Source organism: Anopheles gambiae, chromosome 2 (genome assembly GCF_943734735.2).
Source record: "Anopheles gambiae chromosome 2, idAnoGambNW_F1_1, whole genome shotgun sequence".
NCBI classification, from domain to species: Eukaryota; Metazoa; Arthropoda; class Insecta; order Diptera; family Culicidae; genus Anopheles; species Anopheles gambiae.
The window spans coordinates 39,819,328-39,837,800 of NC_064601.1; the positions used below are offsets into that span (position 1 = coordinate 39,819,328).

General features: G+C 46.9%; 1 protein-coding gene across 2 annotated transcripts; it reads right to left on the reverse strand.

Annotated features, from left to right (window-relative positions):
* Positions 1 to 38: 38 nt before the first annotated feature.
* On the reverse strand, positions 39 to 18,278 carry LOC1274268 (regulating synaptic membrane exocytosis protein 2). 2 transcript variants are annotated; one of them, XM_061644861.1, is made up of 10 exons: positions 17,052 to 18,278; positions 9,428 to 9,536; positions 7,069 to 7,180; positions 6,571 to 6,824; positions 5,626 to 6,344; positions 5,310 to 5,530; positions 5,085 to 5,209; positions 4,765 to 4,993; positions 4,613 to 4,677; positions 39 to 309 (listed from the first exon to the last, which is right to left on the reverse strand). In XM_061644861.1, the coding sequence occupies exons 2-10, from the start codon at positions 9,461 to 9,463 to the stop codon at positions 124 to 126; spliced, it is 1,947 nt and encodes a 648-aa protein (XP_061500845.1). In that variant the 5' UTR covers positions 9,464 to 9,536; positions 17,052 to 18,278; the 3' UTR covers positions 39 to 123. The 2 variants fall into 2 exon arrangements, with proteins under 2 accessions (XP_061500845.1, XP_061500846.1); XM_061644862.1 differs by lacking the exon at positions 39 to 309 and having other exon boundaries at positions 2,604 to 4,677; positions 17,052 to 18,268.
* Between the last annotated feature and the right edge of the window lie 195 nt (positions 18,279 to 18,473).

Genomic DNA, 18,473 nt, shown 5'->3' on the forward strand with positions numbered 1-18,473 from the left:
GTGACGTGTGCGCGTGACTGTTGTGGGAACATCAAAAAGTTGTTTTTATATGTTAATAAGTGTGTATGTGTTTGTTTTTGTGTGTGTGCGTGCTCGTGTCTGATTTCGATGGAACGCTTGATATTACGTTTTGGGTAGCAACTTGATCGACGCATAGGCTTCGGGATACATGCCATAGCCCAGCGATTCATCGCGCTCCGGCAGGTCATCGGCAGCCATCACCGAAACGACAAGTTCGTTTCGCTCGCCGTGATAGTAAACATGCACCTGAACCCTACCGGACACTAACTTGCCCTTTGCTATCTGTTCCTGAAGGAAAGAAAAACAGAGAAGGGGAATAACATTAATCTTTCCATCGTGTGCATGGTTCTTGTGCGTGGTGGCAGTGGGATTGTATACTGAGTGTAAATGTCCTTTCCTGCACTTCCTCTCTATCCACTATCGCTCTCTCTCTCACCCTATCTTTCTCTCACTATCTCGCTAACTCTATTTCTCTCCGCTTTCTTTGATGTTTGGTTCAATGTCTGTCTCCTCGCTCGCTTGTACTATGAATGCATCATGCACGCGCGTCTATCGGTGGGTGCGGGAGGGCATGCTGGCCAGGGGGACATTTCAGCACGTGCCGGATGTGTGTTACACTGCCGGTTACTGGCCGGAACAAGAACGGAACAAACATATCAACACAACACACTAACGAATACTCCTAACAATAGCAACAAGGAAACAAATTGGCAAGGAACGGCGAACTCCTTCCCCCTTCCCCCCATTACACAGCCTCGCAATAGAAGGGAGAGTGGGGTGAAGGGGTGTTGTTGGTAATTTGGTTGCTCCTTTGACTAACTTTTTTTTTAATTTTAAATCCAAAACAGTAACGGTTACATTGTGTGACACGTTTCCAAAGAAAACGGCAAACGGGAAGGGTGAAAAACAAACGAACAAACAATATAGAAAGCGGGTGGCCCATGGGATGAGTGGCATTCCAGGTGAAACATAGAGCTAGGATTTCCAGTGAACTGTAGTGTAGGGTGGGTGGGTGGTTTTATGGTAAAAGCCTTTTTGTGGTGGCGTGATGGCCATCGTTAGGATGGTAAATACAACAAAAAACAAACAGAACACCGATACAGCAAAACCGAAAAGCAAATGCACAAGAATAGGAAACAACAGTGTGTGTGTGTGTGTTGGTATGGATGTTTGTTAAGTAGTGGTGACGAATAAAACAACACACGTAGAACAAGAAAGCGATGGGAGGAAAAAGCGCACATCGTTCATTATCTAATTTCATCCCACAATTTACCTTTCCAATGCTGTCGGGTGCATGTGTACGTGTGCGTGCGCATGTTTGTGTCCGTATGTGTGTGTATTTGAACGTGTTCGGTTTACTATTTAGAGTAAGTGATTAAATAAGAACTATACAGTGGGACAGCCTGCGGTGCATGTGCGAGTTGCAGCAGTAGCAGAGGGTGGTGGGTGGTTCAGTAGGTAAGCTGCGAACGATGGTACGATCGCAAGAATGTTGGAGGCCGGAAAGGAACAGAAGAAAAAAAAAAACTATAAATCCAAAACCACAATAAAACTGTGTTCCCTTCGAGCCGAGAGCTTTTCCACCTGACCCGACTGACCCTCTCGGTATGGGGTGGGTTTCGGTGCATTCATGGCTCTACTGTGTGTTCACTACCGATCTCGACAACCCTCCCCTAACCCTCTATCACCCTCTCCTCCTTCCCATTTCTTCCATTCACCACCCTGTATCGGGGAGGGGTAAGGTTTTCCGGAACGAATCACATGGTCGCCTGGTTCTGTTCCTCGGGGCGATCGACCGATCGCCGCTGTGCCTGCATTGGATGTCAGCATAAAGAGGGAGGAGGCACGCACGCTTATCAGATTCAGCACGCTCAGCTGCAACTAATGGTGGTTTCTTGAAGGTGGTGGTGGTGTTTGTGGTGGCAAAATAATACGTAAAATCTGTCTAAAAAATACAAACAAACAAACAATACGATTAGCAACTGACAGCAGGATAGAATGTGCATGTGTTGTTAATTTGCCGCACGATCGAAACGCCAACGGCACGCTCAACTGAAGCGCCTTCGGCAGGTGGGAGAGAGCGCGTGCGCGCGTTAAGCAGCTTAGCAGTAAGAGCAGTAGAAAAGGGGTGGAAGAGGGGGGAGGAGGGGCGATGAAATGGCGATGAGAAACGAAACGAGGCGTGTGTGAGTAGTCCTTGTTCTGCTGGCGCGATTGTCTCATCAGCGAAAGCCTTTGTCCACGATGCCGCCTTTCGGTTTGGGCGATGAGCGCAGCACGTGGTTTGTGTAAAATGTGAAATGTGTTAAATGCTGAATTATTCAACGGTGTAAAATAACAGCAGTAGATACAAAAACCCACACTGAGAGACATCGCAAATTGTCCTACGACGTGGTAGAACAATTTTCCATCCCATCAGTGTGTGTGTGTCTGTTTGTGTGTGCGTGAGTGAACCACTCAACGTTGTGGAAGATGATGAGGATGAGATGGTGGAGTTTTAACGATTATTTTGACGATGCTTTTGGTATTGCAATTAAGACAGCAGATTAAGACAGTATGTAACAACTAAAACGACAACGATAGAAAAAAGAAACACAACTACAACAACATTTTCTACTGCAATTAATTTGCCTACTGGATACAATTTAATTGTAAAGATGTTTTTGTTTGCTCGCTTGTTTCTGGTTTGCCGGCATTTCTGTACGCAACGGGGTGTTTTATACAAAAACAGAACAAGAACGACAACGCAACGGCGGAACATACAGATGGCGTCGAGAAAGGAAATGAAATTAAATCAACTGCCATCAGCAGCAGCTGCTGGTTTGGTTTGGTGGTTTTTATCGGGGCATTTGCTATTGTCTCACCGCTCGGACCGGGCAAATGCAGACGTTACTTTTACCCCGATAGCGTTACGCTGCCATGCGGATTGCAGCTTTTGCGCCTAAATGTAGGCAAGATCGGTGTAGGTGATGTTTTGCACAACTTCCACAAGATCAATTCAATCTTCAGCATGGTAGTACCGATCAACAGATCGTTTTGTTTTCATCCTGTTTTGAGTCTGCTGCTGATGATGGTTGATTGAATTTCATTTTTGTGTTTTTTTTAAATTGTAATTTGCTACTGACAACTATGTATCCTTTATACTTTAAATATTGTTTCCCTTGCATATTTCTGTTCTCTGCCCAATTATATCTTTCTTTTCTGCGCCCTTTTTTGCCTTTTGTTACGCCCTTTGCCGTATCATCCTTTGCTAGTTTAAGTGCCTTTTATTTGGTTCTGTCTGTTCTGCTACTCTTCACACTCCTGATCCAACCCGAGCAACAGCTGTGTGGCATTTTGAGCCGGGCACATGCTTGTTCCAGCTTGTTCTGTGACATGTGAGTCCTAGGTTTCTAGATCTTGGATCATTTTCGTACGTACGTTGCTCTAAATAGGTTATCCACAAAATTGATATTTTTAGTTTATTCAGCTTTTGATAGGTGTATGTATGTTTTTGTTAATGAAATCATCGTTTTACATGTATTCGCTCTGTTCTTACTTCTGCTGTTGTTTCTGTTGTTGTTGTAATCGCGAGATGATCTGCAGCTTTTCCTTTTGCTAAACACGTACCTACTTACTGTTTTGTCAGTTGCCGTGTCCGGTAATCAACGATTAGTTTTAAAAGCTCAAAACGACTTGTTTGGCTCCAATTGTTTCGACATCCTCGTCGTATCCGTGAAGTCCTCGCTGTGTCGGTGTATGTTTTATGTTGTGTGCGTGTTGCGTATGTGTGTCTTTACTCGTTATAATAATATGCATTGAGTATAAGTATTGATGTATATATACTTTTATATATATAAGTATGTATATATATATAGATTATTGTATCCTTTTCCCCATTTTCTGTTGGTTCTTATGCTACTCAAAATATAAAATATGGAACTCTTTTTCTCTCTATTTCCCTCCCGCATTGTTTCTAGCTTTGCCTTTTTTCATCTAATCACGTGTATACGGGCTATAAACAGTACAAGAAAAGTCGAGAGCAGACCCGATTGTGTGTTTCGAAAGCGCAACATTGTTTAGTTTATACCAATTAACTACAAGAAAGTAAATTGTATTGCGGAGCCGATCCTCCGGGAGACTGACTTAATCGAACGTCTTGCTTTTTTTAAAGTTGAGTTTTGTTCAGTGTAGCTTAGTTTGCAAATATCTCGCTGCAGTGCTCCATTAAACGTAGAATGTTTTGACCATGAAAATTGTCGGGTTTTGGGCATGTTGGTTGGTTTCGCCTACCCTGGAGCCCTGTTTGTCCTTATTGTTTGCTACACCTTCTGCTCGCTCGAGTACAATGCCAAGTGTTCAGGAGTGTGCGTTGGCTCTGCTGCCTTCCTCTGCTTACTACACGCTACTACTTTGCACTACTACTCTTGCTACGGGTAACGGTTACATAATGTAGTTGATATTTTTGTTCCTTTTTCTGTAGCTCGCTCTTTGCTAGTACACTAGTATGGGTTTGTCTGATCGAATGCGCTGCAAGTTATCGGTTTGGCTGCATGTACACGCACATCAACTTGATAGAAAAAAGAGGAATAACGTATTGATAGATTTATACCGGTGTTTTAGGCAATTTGCGTCTGGTCGGCGAAGAGGGCGATTTGTCCATCGTTGCTTCACTTTCTGCGGGTAGGCCAAGAACAAAGAAACATCAGCATCTCATTGCAGTGCCGAGTGCTCAAAAGGGGGGGAAACGGTAACGGCTCTTACCTGATGCTAGCGTATGCACATTAGTGTCCGGTAAAGCTCGTGTCGAGTTGCTGCTACTGTAGTTCGAACTAACGTTCATGCCCATGCCGCCCTCGTCGAGCAGCTCGCACATCTTAAAGTCGGTTGCGTGCTCGACCAGCAGTTCGGCCGTGTCACCGGTGCGGTCCATGATGGCACATACCTCCTCGAAGCTGCGATCGGTGAGAGAGGTTCCGCACCATTCCAGGATCTAGTGGAAGAATAGAAGACGCCAAATAGTCCCAACATTGAGTGTATTAAAATCATTGCCTCCCTTCAACCCTCTGAGGGGTGACCCGTACCTTATCGCCCTGTTGGAGACCTCCTTTTTCGGCTGGTCCACCCGGCACGGTCCACACGATGTACGCAAAGAGTCGTCCATCGGTACCGGTTTTACCGCCGACGACACGCATTCCAAATCCTCGTGCTTGTTGTCGTGCAAGATAGTGAGACACAGGAAAAAGAGATCATAAATTATACTCCAGCCATCACAAATGGGGGAGGGGCGATAGTGTTTGTGAACCTACTTCTGTGTGCTTTATCTGATGGGTCTCTTCGCAGTAGGACGCTCCGCTTGGCAGCACACAGTGGACCCGCGTCGGCATCGTGTATCACGATCTTGATGCCTTCGCCGTCTAGCGATGTCTGCCGCTTCGGTGCCTCCAGGTCCTCCAACGCCGGGCACTGATAGACTGATATGTTCGCAGAGTTCTGGGCAGTTTTGTCTTTCAGTGCCGGTATGTCGGGTCTGCAAGCGATAAGAATAGGAGAAAACCAAACATAAAACTATTCCACCTCACAGGGATGTTCCTAACATAAGCCTGCTAGAAAAGGGCATCTTACAACTGCGATCCACGTCGCTTGTGTCGTCGATCATCGTCCACAATCAGTCCGGCCGCCTTCATGTCGGCCATCGTATGGTCATCCCCACCGAACTCGCCTCCGTCCCCCATCATCTTCATAGACGCGCGGCGCGATGTGCTGATCTTTTCGGAATCGTCCGGGGCCAGCTTTACCGACTGCATCGCGTTAATCAGCACACCCGGGGCGTACACGTCGTACGCCGACTTGCGTCTCGGCATCGGGGGCGGCAGGTTGAGGCCCGCCTCGGCCAGATTCGTGTCGGAGCTCATCGTCTTGAACTCGTCGTCGTAGCTGCGCTGGCGCGACATCTTGGTCGATGGCCGGCGGGAAAAGACGCGCGGTGTTCCCAGCTCCATCTCCTTCCGGCCGGGCGGGCTGGACGATCGGCTCGGTGCGGCACTGTGACCCTTGCGCCAGTCCATATCGTTCTTCGGGTTCTGGACGCCCTTCAGCTTTTCCAGCTCCTTCAGCGACGCCGGCGAAACGTCCGAATGGCGACGCAGCTCGGGGCTACGGGGTGGGGCCAACGCCGAACCCTTGCCATCGTCCAGATGCTGGTTGAAGCCTAGCTTGATGTCTGAATGGCGCCGCTGTAGCGTCTCCATAACCGGTACCTCCAGGGCGGAGTCGGTTGATTCTTGCGGTATGCAAATACGGGACGCCATCTTTCGCCGACAGACGCTACATCGCCAAAGATCCTGTTAGTAGGGGGAAAGAACGTCAAAAAAACAGACGAACGTAAACAGAAAAAGGTTTGCATCGTTAAAAAAAGAAATAAAACAATCCCAAAACATTCTTTCTTGATTAAAAGAAGCTCGGCGGGATGACGCAGCGACTCCAATTAGACGCAAGTTCAAAAAGAAAGTCTCGACCGAAAAAAGTCCTCCCTCCCACCCCTCCTCCCTTTCTCCGGCCCACACTTACCGAGTCTTCCGAGTCCTGTAGCTTGCTGTAGCTGGCACAGTCTTCGCAAACCTTCTGATCACACTCGACGCAGGTCTTTTTGAAGTCATTCGGTTTAAACGATTTCAAACATATCCGGCACGAACCGGACCGTGTGTTGAACTTGTTGCCTTCGCTCGCCGTCTTCTCGCTGGCAGACGCATCCTTGTACGGATCGTCCTGTGGCGTCTCGGTCGCGTCCGGTACCAGCGATGGGCGCGGGGACATTTTGTTCACTTTAGTTTTTTGTTGTTGTTGTTGAAGAAGAAGAAATCAGTTCGGGGTAAAAATTAGCTTTCAAATTGTTGCTTCCACCAGCGCCTGGAGTAATAAGTAATAAGCAGCAGCAGGCACTACACTATTGAAAATGGTTTGTAAAGCGAATTGCATAACTTTAGGCGCGTTGCCATGCAATCGCTTGTTTGTAAGTTTGCCATTTCGCGCTTATTACATTCGTTTGATACCGGGAAGAGTGCTTACCTCTGTCCTGGGCCGTCAGCAGCGATGTGGAAAGGGTTTGCTTCAGCTTCCCGAACGCGCCCGTGTTCTCCATCGATGGTTGCTGATGTGACGCCTCATCGGTAGCAACCATCTGCAAATAATGGGACAGTCGCAAGAGAGTACGTTGCTTAGCAGTGTTGCTTTTGTCTCTTGTTTCGCCGTACGTCGAGTAGATTGTCAGACAATAATAATGAAAAGCACAAGGAATCGTATCTCTTCGCTGGTCAAAAAACATTAAAACAGTGGAAATAGCACCGCTAACACCAAGTACCACTGTGGTGGTGGTGGATCGGTAGAAGGGCTCGAAATGAAATGGCACTATTAAATTCGTTCGTTTTCTCGGAACGCTTTCAATCAACTGGTGCTTGTGTTACGTTCGCCCCGTAGATTTGGCCCCGTGTCCTTTGCAGTTGCACATCAAAGCACATCGATGCCGGACCGGGACATAATCTGCAAGAAGAGTCCTAGCCATCACACGGACGTAGAGACGTCGGCGGCGGACAATCGAAAGGACAATCAAGTAACGGGAGTAGCTTTAATATCTATTGACACAATATTTTAGCACCGACACGATGACTCTATTGCACGATCATTTCCATCGTCCTTCCCACCCCGTTACCAATGGGTGTGCGTGTCGAACAGTGCTTACTCCTCTACAGTGTAGTATTTTTACGACAAACCCTTATTGTACACGGTACTCACACTGGTGCTGGGAAAGTTCGCAATGAATGTTCTCCCCTGCTACTGCTGCTGCTCGGTCGTTTTCTGTCCCACAGCCATGTAGCGCTTGTACTATTGAAGAGGGTTAGCACTTTGTAGGTTTGGCATTTCGTGAAATAATTCTTCGCGAACAAGGAAACACAATGTTTACTTTTTCCACCGCAAAGACGTACCGGGGAAAAGGGTAGTCATGTGTTATTGTGAAACTGTGCACCCATCCCCACTAGAGCCTGTCAGCCCACCAGTTCGCAAGCTCACCTGTGCTGACGAACCCTGCCAACGTGTGTTGTGTGCGGAAGATGCCCGTTCTAAAGGATGGTAGCGTTCTACAAGCCATTGTTTTGTTGTTTCACCCGTTTCCTTCCTCGTTGCCTGTTGGGGAAGTTGGGTTGGGTTGGGTGAGTGTTTTATACTGGCGCAAAAGCCTTTCAAACCGTTTTCCTTCGGCTACAAATGCCGAACGTTGTGTAATTAAAATGAAAAACTAGGAGCGCCCGAACATCCGCCACCCCCCTTCTCAGTTCTCTCAGGCGGCGAAGGAGAGAGGGAGTGTTGGTCAGGGACGTCTCGGAAGAAAACACGGGAAACACTTGGCTTGAGAATGGAAGTTGAATTGCTTCGCCGTACAAAACGCTGCGCTATTGTGCTGTACCGAAGGCAAGAGGCTCAAATGCTATCAAGTAGGAATTGAAAGCTGGAAGAGTTTGTTATAATTATGTTTTTTTGTTTTGCAAATTCTTCCTTTGGGTTTGTATAAAAAGTAAGCTGTTGGCTAAATACGGCAATCCCCTTGCGCTGGAGAGATTTTTTCAGAAAAGGCTTTTTACTTGAAATGCGCTTCAAACGCCTTTAAAAGGCTTGCCCCTCGGATGTCCTTTTCTGAAGCGATTGCTTCTGCTTCCATCCGGTGGCATCGTTCGGCGGCATTAACTAACGTCCACTTTAAACCGACCGACGGAGCTTTACAGCAGACCATTAGCCTCCAGTCTCCAAAGCAAACTCCAAACTACCATCATCAGTGTGACTAATAATTTTGGGATGCAAATTAAATTATGCAATGTTGCGTTTCGCATTCGCCACCGTACTGGCAACGTTATGCAAAGCGGGTGAGGCTGTTTTTTTGCTGTTCCTTCTTCGACTACGCGATTCGGAAAAATGGCATCCAGGGAAAAGCTTCGTTGTACAGCGGGATCACGTTGTGACAACTGAAAGCGTTTGTGTGAGGGGATCCCAGGGAAGATGATGGGTGTTTTTTTTCTGCTTCCCCTGCGACTGTTTCTGTACGGGCCGGAAACAGCAAATGCTGCATAAATGAGCAAGAAAGCAAGCTGCTCCGGAAGCTCCAGGGATGCATTACGTCGGTCGAGAGGGGCGGTATGGTAGCCCGGTGCTTCCTCCGGTCGATGTGTCCCATCACTAGCTTGCTCCGGCGGACAAGGATTAGAGACCAGATTGAAGGGGGGGAGTTGTTTGCTTTGCTCCTGCTCTCGATCTCTCCGTCGCTCTTGCTCGCTCTCACTCTTGCCCACTCACTTCGTATCGCTGCATGATGTTCGGTGTGCAGGCGCATAAAAATGATGTCTTCAACTGCGCTACTGCCCATACCCTCTACACTTACCTTCTTCATGAACGACATTACGTTTGCTGGAAGCATTTTGAAATGTTAAATTCCACCGCAGCAGGCAGGCGATCCCCTCGAGCGTGTGTAGTGTGATGACGTAGATGTGCTGCAAAGGGAGGGAAGAACGAGACAAAAATAAGAGAGATAGACGTCAGAAAAGTATTGAAATGGGGATGTGTTTTTACTCCCTCCGTTTCTATCTACCAGCACAATTTCATCCAACAACCAGTTGATGGTAGAAAGATGGACAGAGCCACCGGGTGATGATGGGTGGGGAAGGGTGTGGGCTGGGTGCACTGGGGGCTGTAGGATTGATATTATTTTTTGTGTTGCTGCTGTGGTGGTTGTTGGTTTGCTCTGCTGCCACCATGACCACCCCGCTCCCCGAGGCGAAACGGTCACATCAACGGGACACGGTAAACGGAGGAGATAAAATCAAATGCGATTTCCGAGCAATTTGTATGTAATGCGATATTGAAAAATTTGCTGCAACATATTGAAAACGAATGGAGGCGCGCGGGGGGGGGGGGCGGTGTGCAACAACACCGTCCGTCTGGTGGGAAATGGTGAAGAAATAACAACTGTGATGTGTTGTTTGCTGTGCTCGGTTTACCCGTGCGCCAACAACGGCAACAATAATATTTCTCGAGAAAATAATCCAGTTGTTGACAATCTGCTACAACAGGCTCGTATGGGTGTTTGTACGAACTTTCCTCGCCTCGCGCAAGGATGCTCGTTAGGGTGTGCCCTGCCGGGTGTAATATTTTCGAAAAAAAAAAAAATAGGCAGCGCTAGATTTATTACACGCTGCTATTACAAACCTCAATCGATGCGAATAGCCTTGATAGAAGTGTTCGGGGCGAATTAGGAGAATCTTCGGATGCGAAGGCACCACCGAATAATCTTCAGGCCACTTTACGCTGCCACTGATCATGACTGATAGAGATGATTGAAAACGGGGAAATTGGCAGAATAATTAAAAGAGCGGAAAGATTGACAACACATAGTATTTCCTTCAATGTTTTTGTTGTCCGAGGCTTGAATGATTTTGATGTAGAACAGAATTTTAACGTTTTTTTTAACCGTTTTATAAACTGTTGTTTCTTTACCATGAATGGACAACACAAACGTTTGCTTATCGAACCAAATACTTGAAGAAGATGTGTAGAATAAAAGGCAAAGAGCTTTATCCAACTCGCCAAATCTACAAAGGGTAGTCACCGACCTGACTAAATACTACATCTCAGGAAAGGCGTGTGGCTTTTCGGGAACCATTACTTGGCTTTGGCTAGTTAGAGAAGAACAGTTCTCTCGAACTAGTCAATTTATAATTCTATCTTATTATATGATGGACATTCCTTTCAATGTTTTATGTATTTACTTAAGATAAATTTTGAATCATTGTACAATTAGATTCCGTTGTTAAATTGGTTTGAATGTTGTTCTTGTTTTTATGTTTTTCGTATGTTTTTTAGCCGAACTAAGGCCCGATTTAGAAAACGTATGTTAGACCCTCGTGACCTTAGTCTAGTACGCTTAGCGCTAACTTTAAATTATGAGGCGTTAAATTAATTCAAATTAAGTTTAAAATTGTCCAAACTCTGTGTGCCTGTTAAATCGTAACATCATGAAATCTTGAAGATTCAGTTGGAGCCGTATCGAAGGTATTTGTTATCATCTACTTCTGTCGCTACCCTGGGTGTACGGTAGAACCACTGACGGCGTCCTGCTGACTGGTGGACGTCATGGAGGTTGGAGATAGAACAAAATTTAAGTTGTTCCCTAAACCGCATGATAAACTTGATATCTAATTGTATTACAAAATGAAAATATTCAACACGTTTGGAGAAAAAAAAATCTACTCAAAAATGGATGCAAAGTTTGCACAAAAGGAGATAATTACTAAGGTAAGGAAAAAATCAGCTCAATAGTGTCTAAAAACATTTAAAAACAATGTAAAACGCACAAATTCCAATCGCATTTTAGTTGGAAACTCCTTCAAAAACCTTTAAACTATAGGTTGTTCCCGAGATATCGGACCGAGTAGAAACCGCGTACGTCGAATTTTGCAGTTTCCAACCAAAATATAGCTCATTTTCTTGTAATTTGGCCTCTAAATTATTTATTTCATATGATTCTGCCTGAAGATTACAATTTTGAGCCTTTTTGAGTGATTCTTAAAATTCGACCTGCAGGGATATTATTTTGCATTTGATAATTGATGTATCAAATCAGTACCATTCGCTCAAATAACTGTGAAATTTAGAAAACCGCGCTTCTCCGAATCTGCGTGTAAGTGTTACCGTGTATCTACTGGACAATCTAGTAACTAGTTTCCAACCTTCTAGAGCTAACGAAGATCACATTAATTAACTAGACCGCAATGCTCTAAACCAGCGGTCGGCAAAGTCCGGCCCGCGAAAGGATTCGGCTGATTTTGAAGATGGGAAGAATCTTTTCGTATACAAATCGTACTGAAGATCTTTTGAAATGTAATGTTATACCGTTGTATCCTTCAACTTTAATTATCGTAATGTGCAATGACAGAACAATCAGTATGGTCGAGCTAGAATTAAATATTCTCATATGTAATAAAAACATTGTTTCAACACGACAATAAGTCTTTAAGAATGGAGAAAATAGCATACGAAATTTTGTATAGAGAAGATTTTGACTAAAAACTAAAGTCTGATTGCAGTAAATTTATTTTAAGTTTTGCATACGGCTTTCCTTGATATTTGATATTTGATATTTAATTTTTAATTTCAATGGGCCTTATGGTGGCCCTCTCGAAGCGAGGTTGCATAAATGTTATACAAAATTTTAAATATGAACTTAAACGCAGTAAAAATAAACTAACATAGAGTAGCCGGTCTCGTAGTACAGCCGTCAAATCGTACGACTTAACAACATGCCCGTCATGGGTTCTCAAGCCGTTCCAAATTGACCGTGTCGCCATACGTAGAACTGACTATCCTGCTATGGAGGGCTAATCCATAAGTCACTGAAAGCCAAGCCCACAAGAGGTACAGGCAGGTCTTGACCGACAATGGTTGTTGAGCCAAAAGAAGAAGAAGAAGAAGAGTAGGCCGCACGGCACGAATACAGTTCATAAACGCGGTGCGCGACATGTCAGATTGGTGACGATCACATACGCAACGACCTGGCGCGAAGCGAACGCGATTTAGGCAATGGTAATCGCTCCTGCGTGCGTTTTCTGAAAATGTATGGAATTTGACACCCGCTGCGGATGACAGTTTGAAAACGCACGCGTTAGAATCAAACAATTTTGATGTTTCCGCACGCACGCCCGCATGAGCGATTACCGGTGCCTAGTCTTGCGATTGACTCCCGCAGATTCATCAAAATTGTCCCCCGCTCTTGAGTTCTATAGGAAAACCCTGTAATTGTGTTTTTACATTAGCTCCTTCGAACCCTACTCCTTTGAGCTTCATTCGCTACTGCACACTTTAACTTTCAAAATCATCCCCTAAATTTTACCCACAGAGGCAACATATAAAAACTACCCTTTTATTTTACGTTTCAGTTTTTATTTCCTAGACTAACTATTAACAGCACACAAGTACCTCACCTCTGGGCTGTTGATAGTAGCAACATGTAGGCTTTTAAGTTTTAGTACGTTCGCTGCGCTCATCTCATATGAAGCGTCTGGTTGCTAACGTACCACATAACCAGTACACCGCACGGGGAAAGGTGTACTAATGTACTGGATGTAAGTTACCTTCGCTCTTTTTTATTCGCTACCAAACACTAAACAACCACCTCCTGCTGTTCAAAGGTAAAGGATACTATGGGGCACACACACACACACAAACACACGGCACAGTAACAAGTTTATCCTTAAGGCCCACTTGAACCGACCACCCATGTGGCTGTGTTGAACCACATTTATGTAAACCGTTGCCACCGCTCCCTGAGCCCGTCCAGAGCCAGCCTGGTGAATGCATGCGGTGAAGGCAGGCGATCGCATTGACGCTCAAGTGCAATGGGGGCAAACGCGTTAGCTGGGTCGGCTAGTACTGTGTTGTGTTGTGTTGCGCTCTGTGTTGCTATCCTTTCTAATAAACAACATTCATTCTGCTGACGGAATAGGAACAGGAAGTGCGGTTCCGTGCAAAACGGGAGCGGGTGGGGAAGAAAAAAACGAGATATGGACCGGGACGAGGTGCATGGTGCAACCCGTTTCATCCATGATGCAACACCGCCCGACGATGTATGCCACGCGCGTTCCACCCGCTCATATGCTCGCCGGAATGCATTTATTAAACTAGCATGAGCTGCGCACATTATGTTATGAGATGTGTGTGTGTGTGTGAGCTTTTCACTGGATTTTTTTGTTTTGTTTTGCCCGCTACTGATGCCTTCCCATCTACGACCATCAAACCTCGGTCCTAGGGCGCGGATGCTGCCCTACTACTCCATTAGCGATATAGATACACTCACACACACACACACGGGGGGGAAGAAGATGATGATGCACGATAGTGGTGGATGCGACTGATGCAGATGCGATGCTGTAGTGCGATATGAGCAGCAAAAGCACACAGGAGGGAAAAAAAGGAAAGGAAAAGCTATGGAATAGCGAGAAAAAAATGGTAACCCGTGTGTACATAACGTGAGCGGCACAGCGCCGTCGATATTTAGTCGCGTAGATGGGAAGGTTCTAATGTTTCTGCGAGCGAAACGTATTTAGCAAACCGACCTGCTGGTCGGTGGCCCCGGATGGAAACGAATCCATCCTTGACCTCTCTTCCGGTCCAGGGCATGGAACGGAGCAAAACGGGACGCGCAACCCCAGGGGGAGTGGTGCAACATTATTTCGAATGGATGAGTTTTGGATCCTACACGGAGCCTGTTTCACGGGCGCCGGGAAACTGGATCCCACCAACTACCAGTTCTAGCGCTGTTTTCACCCATCGGGGCTGCAGGTACCGTGTGGGATAGTGGTGCCGGTGGAAGAATAACACGGAGCGGACGGATCAATTTTTGCGATGTTATTTTAGAGCCTCGCGTGTGCTGTGGAGGGGATGCGGTCGAGAATTCTGAACTTGCCGAACTGCCCGGAACAGTTTTGGGATAGTTTTGGTTTGCGGGGGATGATTAGCCGCCGGCCTCAGCATACCCTCGGTACGGGGGGGGCAAGAAGGAGAAAGGGAGGGTGAACGGTGGTTAACCGTTCAATCCGGCAAAACGAAATTTTCGGGGAATCTTGCCCATTTACGATGAATTAATTTTCATTTCATCACATACCTTCGGAACGGGAAGATTTGTGAAAATTCGATCGAGAAAAGCAACAGAAAAAAAGGGCCGTTACACTGCGACGACACCGATGGAAATAGAATTTAAGCCGTAAGCCGTTAAGTGTCTGTGTGTGTGTCCCAGTCGTTTGGAAGCTTTAATATTTAACGAACGTGCTGGGAAAACTTCATTCTGATTGGGGGGCTTTTCCTGTGTTTTCTCAACTGCATGTGTGCGTATGTGTGTGTGTTAGATGAGATTGAAAAATCAGAAGTAAGCTGAGAGTAAGAATGATTGGAATCAAGGAATCAAAAAATCGATTCCCAAACTGATGAGCGGGTGGAGTGGGTGGAGTGGTTGCCGCTTGGTTCTGTTTTTATTATCACCTGCTTGGTGCATGAACAGCTTTGGGGAGCAGCCCCACCACGCTTTTCCATCACAGATTGACGCTTAATGCGAAGTGCTTGGAATTCGGAAACCATCATCAAGCGCGTCAAGGCGGGGTAGGGGCTAAGATATGGTCGCTTTTGTTTCATTCCTTTTGCCATCGCACCAGCCATTCGGGCTAAATATCCGGGCGACTTGGCGACCGCCATCTTGCTCGATCGCACAAACGCGTGCGAAAGCGCTCCTCTCTATTTGGATTTTCTGCTTTTCTGCGAGCCTTGATCCTTGCCAGCAGAGGTGTGTGTGTGTGACGGACGTTTCCGAGGTGTCGACATACATCGGCGGGGGGTTGTGGTGGCTCAGATTTAATCGATAACGGTAATGGGGAACGGCCACAGGGTGATTGCCATATATTCGCAAACCACCAAGCAAACGACGGAAAGAGAATTAGCGACATGGCGACGGAGGGGCCCTGCTTTATTGTTTTAAGCGAAAGCGGCAAGAAATTACATCTACACATCATCCGCGCACAACACAATGCCTGCCTGCCTTCTGCTTCTCGGTATAAACCAAAAATTACAACTCAATCATAGCTGCCCTCGGGATGTTTTGTTGCAGCTGCTGCTGCTCGAGTGGAGAAGACTGACGGAGGGAGGATTGGAGAGTCCCAACAGCAGCCTGTTGCTTGGATGGTACAAAAAAAAACCAAAAAGGAAAAGTGGAAGAAAAAAACAACCACCCGGTGGCCGAAAAACCGCCATCTTCAATCTGCCGCTCGGGTGTGTTTGTGTGTGTTGGCTGGCACGAAAATAAAACATGATTGATTATTATCGTTATTACTATAATACGAAGGTATTAGCCACCGGATACTATTTATAGCACGGTGAGGCAAATAAATCAACAGCGCTGCGCCACCATCCACCATGTCTCCACCGCTCAGCTTCATCCGTGTGTGTGTGTGTGTATACGAACACACGAACACACCTACACACGGGCGCCCCGACTCCAACTGTGCACGGATGATTCCTTCCCAGGTGGCCACCTACGCACGGAGAAGGTCAGCTTTTCCTTCTGTCAACCGCAGACACACGCACGCACACTCTACCAACCCACACACACACACGCACGCACGCATGGAGAGGAAGAATAAATTGTAAAAAAAAAGCAAATATCCTCTCCATCCGCACTCCTGGGTCACTGCGGGTTGGTGATGGCCACACTGCGACTGATTTGTGGGTGAGGTCAGCTTGCACGGTGTGTGTGTGTGTGTCTGCTCTGCCGAACCACCGAAGGCTCATCATCGTCCTCATCATCATCACCACTAGCCAACCCCCAGCCAGGATTCCGGCAGCCGTACCGGAATCTGACGTTAAACCGTACGGCCTGCTCGATCGCTGTGAGGGTATGCTTCCAAGGAAACCCTCTTGCCCCCTCCCCCACCCCACCATGTAGCAGGTAGTAGCGGGGGTTTTGTTGGGGGTGTGCAATGTGTAATGGAAGACCATTTATAGAGTAACTGAGAGAGCGTAGAGGTGTGCTCCATTGAGCAGTGGGAGAGTGCGAGAGAGCGTGTGTGTGCGAAATGGAGGAGATTACTAAATGTACATTATGTACTACTTGAGGCTGGGGTGCTGATGGGGAGTCGACGATTTTTGGCTGATTATTAGCCTTCCTCTCTCTCTCTCTTTCTCCCTCATCTCCTTCCCTCTACTGAGTGTAAATGTCCGCTCTGGTGTGCCTTTCGCGAATAGGGTAGGTGTGTGTTCGTCCCTCCAATACACATGTTTTCGGGATGCCAATGTGTGCGTAAGGATAATAGAGAGCAGCAACCAACGACGGCGTTTGGTTTTTTTTTTCGTGTATGTGTCTGTGTGTGCGGTAGCATAAAATTGTGTTTTGTTCCCTGGTCCTTTTTTGTTGTTTTTCTCTTCTGCCCGCTTGGAAAGGTTACCAACAACGTTGTGTCTATATTTACCTGTAGCGTGATACGTGCCTCCCTCCTCTGTCTCTTGCGCGAATGTCCTACAGTGTGTCCTTATTTTCCACCGCTGACACTCGTATCACACGGCTGGTGACGCTAACGGGAGCTGACTTCAGCGGATGCGATGCTGTCATTGGCGGTATCATGCGCGGCAGCTGATGGATCTAAATGGGGCACGTACGACATTGAACCACTCTGGTGCTGCTGCTGCTGCTCATTCATTTGTTGCACATTTTCTTCAACACACACTAACAAATTCACTTACACAGATACACTCGCACGGACGTACACAAATGGAATGCTTCCCTGCCAATCTTCTCTTGGGACGAGCAAGAAAACCTGGACCAACGGTGGAGCCACAGCGAGCGTTGACTGTTGCAGAATGCGGTCCGATAAGGGAAGAAAGCAGCGGAAATCACTCACAAAATAGTTCGGGAGGCCTGCCGTTCGACCGTGTCTTTGCGTGTGCTTTATTGCTCTAAAATTTCCAGCACCGAGCAATATGCGTATCGCGCACACGGTTTGTTGTCGCGCGTGCACTGCACAAAACACTGCTACAGCAGCAGAATGGCGAATTGGCACTGCGTATCCTGGCAATATCCCTTCATACGATGCGGGCGAGCGGGTGAAAAACACACGGGCAGCCTACTCTCGGGGGACTTGCGCTACTAAACTGTCGCCTGATTGCCCTTGATCTAGTAAGCTTGATGGCCGTCTCTACGCAACAGCTACGAATGATCCTGTCCCTTCCCCCACCTTCAGTATGGATGAAAAATGGGCACCACACAAACCACAAGATTCTGGCGAATAAATTAGGATGCCATGCGCCGCCACGGCACGGTGAAGCAAGTGGCACGGTTTGGCCTACACCTGTGGAGCGGATGTTGAACTGTGTGTTTCGATGTTGGGTATTATCCTTGCTGATGCTGCTGCTGCTGCTGCTTCTGTGCAGTGATCTTTGGCTCGAATCCCCGTCGCAGAAGTGTTTGCCCACCGTGTACCGTGCTCTTCTCGACCCCTTCGGAGACGGGTTGTGATTTATGCTGAAGGGAACTTTGGTGGCACTTAAAATTGATGCGTTATCGTGTCTACGGGGCGGCTGTTTGTGCAGTAGTGCCCCAGGAAAATCGTCACCAGTAAAGCTGGAGTACTCCTGCGGGACATGCGCATCAAGGGCCCATTCTCGCAGGACGCGCCGTGAGCAAGAGCGAAAATACGCGCGTACAGCGTACGCATACACACTCACGTTCGATTGTTTGCTGTTGAGCGAGCGATGAAATAAATACGAGAGTTTTCCTCATTCTTTATGGTGTCCTGTTGCGCTGCTGCCGCGGGATGGGGACAGCCACCCATCCCCAGCCACCCACGGAACCGCTCGCACCGTGCCCGCCTCTTTGCAATGTTTATCGTCATGCT

Coding starts and splice junctions, on each gene's coding strand:
- LOC1274268 (XM_061644861.1), bottom strand. CDS start 9,463: ATGCTTCCAGCAAACGTAATGTCGTTCATGAAGAAG. Junction 6,825..7,068: donor GCTGACGGCCCAGGACAGAG/GTAAGCACTCTT, acceptor AAAAAACTAAAG/TGAACAAAATGTCCCCGCGC. Junction 4,994..5,084: donor GTCTCCAACAGGGCGATAAG/GTACGGGTCACC, acceptor TTCTTCCACTAG/ATCCTGGAATGGTGCGGAAC.